The sequence below is a fragment of the Kryptolebias marmoratus genome, linkage group LG6 (assembly GCF_001649575.2).
Source record: "Kryptolebias marmoratus isolate JLee-2015 linkage group LG6, ASM164957v2, whole genome shotgun sequence".
Lineage (NCBI taxonomy): Eukaryota > Metazoa > Chordata > Actinopteri > Cyprinodontiformes > Rivulidae > Kryptolebias > Kryptolebias marmoratus.
Window position 1 is genome coordinate 7,238,817 of NC_051435.1, and position 5,653 is coordinate 7,244,469.

At 40.6% G+C, this 5,653-nt stretch overlaps 1 protein-coding gene across 1 annotated transcript; it reads right to left on the bottom strand.

Annotated features, from left to right (window-relative positions):
- Positions 1-1,001: 1,001 nt before the first annotated feature.
- LOC108228985 (olfactory receptor 10J5-like) lies at positions 1,002-1,943 on the bottom strand. The gene has a single exon (XM_025003379.1). The coding sequence runs from the start codon at positions 1,941-1,943 to the stop codon at positions 1,002-1,004; it is 942 nt and encodes a 313-aa protein (XP_024859147.1).
- Between the last annotated feature and the right edge of the window lie 3,710 nt (positions 1,944-5,653).

Below are 5,653 nucleotides of genomic sequence, written 5' to 3' on the forward strand. Positions count from 1 at the left end.
TCTGAAAGCTGCTCAATATGCTGATGCTGGCAACTCAGTTGTTCAACTTAGACAAGAACTGCTTTTAAACCAAATCTGTTCCTCCATGTTTAGTCAAAGTATACTCTGTTTATACTGTGATGTGTTGCAGGCCTAAACGGAAAAAATAAATCTGGAGTAAGGAAACTTAGAGAAGCAAACAGAACATAAAATATATTGTATTTATACTCTACAAAAATTCATTTTAAAATCAAATGTATGTATAACAATGTTTTGGACTTCCTTTTGGTGGTTTCTGTCTGAACTTTTTTTTCTCTCTGCTTGAAAAGGCAAGGTTATTTTGTGCTAAGTACCAAAAATACAAACTTTAATACCACAAATAAAATTATTTCACCCATCACTTCCTAACTGTGCATCTGTTAAATTTTGTCTCCTGTTATAGTTTAAATTACACTAAACAAAACCAGCAATAAAGCAATAAAAACTAAAGTGATAGCATGAAGACTCTTAATTTAATCATCATTAAATGTTTAATTATTAGCATTTTTAAAAAAGTTTTAATACATTTTCTGAGAACAGGTACCATCAATGTCTAACATGCTTACAAGTAATAAAACCTGACAGTCAGCTGTGTTCTGACACTTCTAGTTCATCTATCACTAAGGAAAACAAATAATAAATTTTTTTGGCCCACATGGTAAACAAAAATACATTTCAGAGACAAATATGTGTGTTAAAATTAAATGATCTTCTATCTAAATGAAAAAAGTGCAGCTGAAAGCATCTAACTCTTTTCACTCCTTAAAATTACTGCACACACACAAATTTTGACCTTTTTGATCATTTCACATTCACACATTTGTTTATTCCTGGAAAATAATTCATGCATGCTTTAATTTGAATGTTTTAATCCAGACAAAAAAGAGGGTGGTTCTGTTGCCATAAAGCAAACATTTTCACTTTAAAGAAAACTTTTGTTTCTGATATGGAGAGTCCAACTTGAAATCACTCATCAGGATATATCAGCCCAACCTGTTGAGTTGTTTGTTGAACTTACTCAGTCTCAAAAAGCTTTTTCGTACCTGAGTTAAATTAAGACCATATATGATAGGGTTAAATAGAGGGGGGATTATCAGAAACTGGATAGCCATTATGTTTCTCAAACTCTGCGCCATCAATTTGGATCCATATCGAGCGTACATGACATCAAAAAGAAGAGCAGCGGTGACATTAATCAGACAGAACAAATGGGGCATGCACGTCTGCAGGAACTTCTTCCTGCGCTCCTGATACTTTAAGGAGAACTTTACTAACTGCACATATGAACACATAATGAAAAGAGCATGGAGGAAATACAAAATTATAACACCATATCCAAAAATATTATTGGGTGTTATTGAATGACATGAAAGCATGAGGACAGACCAGTTATCACAATATAGTTTATCTATGTGGGAGCCACATAACGTCAGGGTAGAGGTCATAATCATTGCAACAGACTGACTGATAATTGGCAAAAGTCTGGAGAAACACACCAAAAAGGCAACCTTTTGTTTTGTCATGATACCATGGTACTCCAGAGGGCGGCATATAGCCAAATATCGATCATAGGCCATCACAGCCAAAATAGAGTACTCAGTCGTTGAATAAGAATATATGAAAAAGACCTGCAAGATACAACCAGCATAAGATATGACATGAGTGTCAGCCAACAGGTCAAAGAGGAATTTCGGATGAAAGGCTGCTGTCCCATAAAGGCTGTTAAAGCACAGATTACACAAGAAGATGTACATGGGTTTATGAAGTTTTTCTTCAAATATGATCGTAAGAATGAGAGCCACATTCACAAGCAAAATCACACAGTAACAAAGCAGGTTTAGAGAGAAAAGAGTGACTCTGTACTTTGTCGTCATGTCCTTCAGGCCTGACAAGGTGAAGAACCCTAAAATGGTTGCATTGATCATTATTTATCTGTATCTAAAAACAATCATCTGAGCAGGTTTCTCTGTCAGCTTCTGTTTTTCCCATCTATCTGCAACAGGCAGAGCTGAACTGATGAAACGTGTCGGCTGCGGCAAATCAGACCAGCAAACAGCGTGACGTCTTTAAACCCTCACTGAGGGTTACAACATCACCACTCACAGCTCAGTTTATCTCCAGAGGTTTATTACTCACTGCAAAGGAGACAATTTGATCATATCACAGAATGTAAAACAAAGTAAACCTTTGGAACAAAGCATTAATAAGCATTTTGTTGGCAGCAACACGTCTAGAACCAGTGGGGCCAGGGCCATGTTTACCTCTGTGAAGCATCTCCTCTTCTTTTAACATCAGTCTGTAGCATTTAGGAACTGAGGAGGCCATTTTCTTCTTCATTGCTGAATATTTTTTTGGATGGAAGAATGTGTTATTCTAAAACCTGTATAAACTTTTCTGCATTGATGGAGCCTTTCCAGATGTGTAAACTGCCCATGCCAAAGCCACTAATGCACCCCCATACCATTGGAGAGGCAGCCTTTTGAACTAAACACTGACAACAGACTGAATGGACGCTCTCCTCTTCAGTACTGATGATGTGGCGTGTGTGGTTTCCAAAAAGAAGTTTCTATTTGATTCTTCTGACCTCAGAACAGTTCTCCTCTTTGCCTCTGTCCATTTTAAATGACCTTTGGTCCAGAGAACATGGCAGCATTTTCAGGAGCTATTGCCTAAAGTTCAGTGGTGCTTGTCATGGTGGAAACCAGAGGATCCGCTGGTTTGATGGAGGCCATTAAGCTGAAGAAGTAGGCCTTTAGGGATTGGCTGTCCTTGAGGACTCCTGAAGCAGCTGACAGGTACAGGGTGGCCATAAGGTCTGCAGCTTCTGTGGTTGCAGATTCAAAAACTCGGGCATGGAAGGTAATTTGAAGAATCCATGGAGAAGGACTTTCGGTTGGCCTCGAGGACATTCTTGCAAACTGGGAAGGAAAAGCGGGCCCCATCTCAAACTGTGCTTGGTCTGGGTGGGGAACTGCTGACCTGGACTGTGGATATTGTTGAGTGGTGGAAGGAGCACTTCGAGGATCTCCTTAATCCATCCACCATGTCCACCTTTGAGGAGACAGAGTCTGGGAACTCGGGGGAAGATGAGTCCATTAGCATGGCAGAAGTCACCAAGACAGACTCCCCAGTGACAGGGCGCCAGGGGTGGACGATGTCATGTTTGACACGTCTCTTCAATGCCATATGGAGGCCTGGGACAACACCTGTGAAGTGGCAGATCGGGGTGGTGTACCATTTTTAAAAAGGGGACTGGAGAGTGTGTTCCAACTATCATGAGATACCACTTCTCAGCGTTCCCAAGAAAGTTTAGTCTAGGGTGTCGGAAGGGAGGCACCGACTGATTGTCGAACCTCAGATCCAGGAGCAGTGTAGTTTTCATTCTGGTTGTGGAACAGTGGTCCAGATCTTTACCCTTGTGGGGTTGCTTAGGGGTACATGGGAGTTTGGCTCTCCAGTCTGCATGTGTTTTGTGGATCTGGACCATGCTCCTCGAGGCATTCTGTGGGGGTTGCTGTGGGAGTATGGGGTGTCTGGGTTACTTTTGAGGGTTGTCCCATTCCTGTATAACCAAAGCAGGACCTGTGTCTGCATTCTTGGCACAAAATCAAGCTTGTTCTTGGTGTGGGTTGGACTCTGCCAGAGCTGTCCCTTGTCTCTAGTTTTCTTTGTGGTGTCCATGGACAGGATCTTTAGGCGCAGTCATGGAGAGGTGTGTGTCTGGTTTGGGAACCTCAGGGTCTTGTCTCTGCCTTTTGCGGATGATGTGGTTCTGTTGGTGTCTTCAGGCCATGACCTTCAGCGTGCACTGGGACGGTTTGCAGCCAAGTGTGAAGCGGTTGGGACAAGAGTCAACTCTAAGTCTGAGACCATGGTTCTCAACAGAAATGGGTGGAATGCTCCCTTCGGGTCAGGAACAAGTCTCTGCCTCACATGGAAGAGTTCTAGTATCTGGAGTCTTGTTCACAAGTGGTGGTAGGATGGAACGGGAGATGGAGCGATGGATCGGGGCTTTATCAACGGTAATGAGGACGTTGCTTCGATTGGTCGTGGTGAAAAAAGAGTTAAGTCGAAAGCCAAACCTCTCAATTTACTGGTCCATCTACATTCTGACCCTCACCTATGGTCATAAGGTTTGGATCATGATTGAAAGAATGAGATCCAGGATATAAGTAGTCGAAATGAGCTTCCTCCGTAGGGTGGCCGGGCTCAGCGTTAGAGATAAGGTGAGGAGCACGGAGTAGAGCTGCTGCTCCTTCGCATTGAAAGGTGCCAGTTGAGGTGATTCGGGCATCCGACTAAGATGTCTCTAAGATGCCTCCCTTTCGAGGTTTTTCGAGCATGTCCCATTGGGAAGAGACCTTGGGGGAGTCTCAGAACTCTTCAGAGGGACTATGCATCTTCACTGGCCTGGGAACGCTTTGGGATCCCCCAGGAGGAGCTAGAGAGTGTCGCTGGGTAGAGGGAGGTCTGGGTTTCTCTCCTGGACATGTTGACTCTGTGACCTGACCATAGATAAGCAGTAGAAGATGGATGGATGGATGGATGGATGGATGGATGGATGGATGACAACTCATTATTTTCATATTTTATTTAATTTCTTCTTCTTCAAAAAAGTAAAAACAATTCTTTAAGGAAATACTTTCAACTCCTTGAAAGTGGGGTTCTTTGGAAAGCCTATGAGCAGTTAGCATCCTGTTGAATATTCCTTTTTGGTTATTGAGCTAATGGCTAGTCTGAGCAAGGCCAGAACAAATATGGATAGCTAACATCCTAAAACTCCAATCTCATAACTTTTATAGCTATTGACGCAAACACCATTTTACATTACACAGATTTTTACATAGAATTCTGCGGTTATTAGCAAGCACAAATAGCAGCAGCAGCATCTTGTTCTAGCACTTCCTGTGCAGCATAGGGTTCTTTCAGCAGAAATATTTAAGAACTGTAATGTGAAACTGACAGCTATGTCAAAGTTTATAAAAATAAATGTACTGCTACAAGTTTTTTTAACTGCGTTTTTTATGACAGATACTGTAGATCCAATTTGGACTAGCCATTACCTCATTAATTCAGTCAGTATTAAACTCTATTTCTGCAAGCGGAAGTTATTCAAAGAGCTATCGACAACAGGTAAGATATTTATTGGTTATAAGCTTTCCTCAGAACCCCACTTTAAAAGATCTAAACAATCTATTTTAGAGACAATTAAAAGCTGTAAAGTAACTAATTAATATGATAGTTTACTTTATTTAAATCAACATAATAGGTGGACTAACTATTACTTAATGTGTCACTAGTTGTGTATTTTAGCTTATTATGAAATAATTAGTCATTATGTTTATTATAATCCTAGGCTTTTTTCAGGAAAAATACCCCAATTCAGGAACAAAGCAATAGCTATCACAGCATCCCTCATTTATCTCTCATTTGTTTCTTTATTAAATTTGTTTGTAAAACATTAAATCTATCTAACCTGTGCTGAGGTCAAAGACTGTCAGTGACTGAAGAAACCCTGCTTGGAGTCAAAATGTTCACTAATATTAATAAAACATGCTCGTCTGTGAGGATAAGAAAATAGGAACAAATTTTTTTCACTGTGTCTTTAGGTTGATGTTGCATTTTGTTTTTATCA

Coding starts and splice junctions, on each gene's coding strand:
- LOC108228985 (XM_025003379.1), bottom strand. CDS start 1,943: ATGATCAATGCAACCATTTTAGGGTTCTTCACCTTGTCAGGCCTGAAG.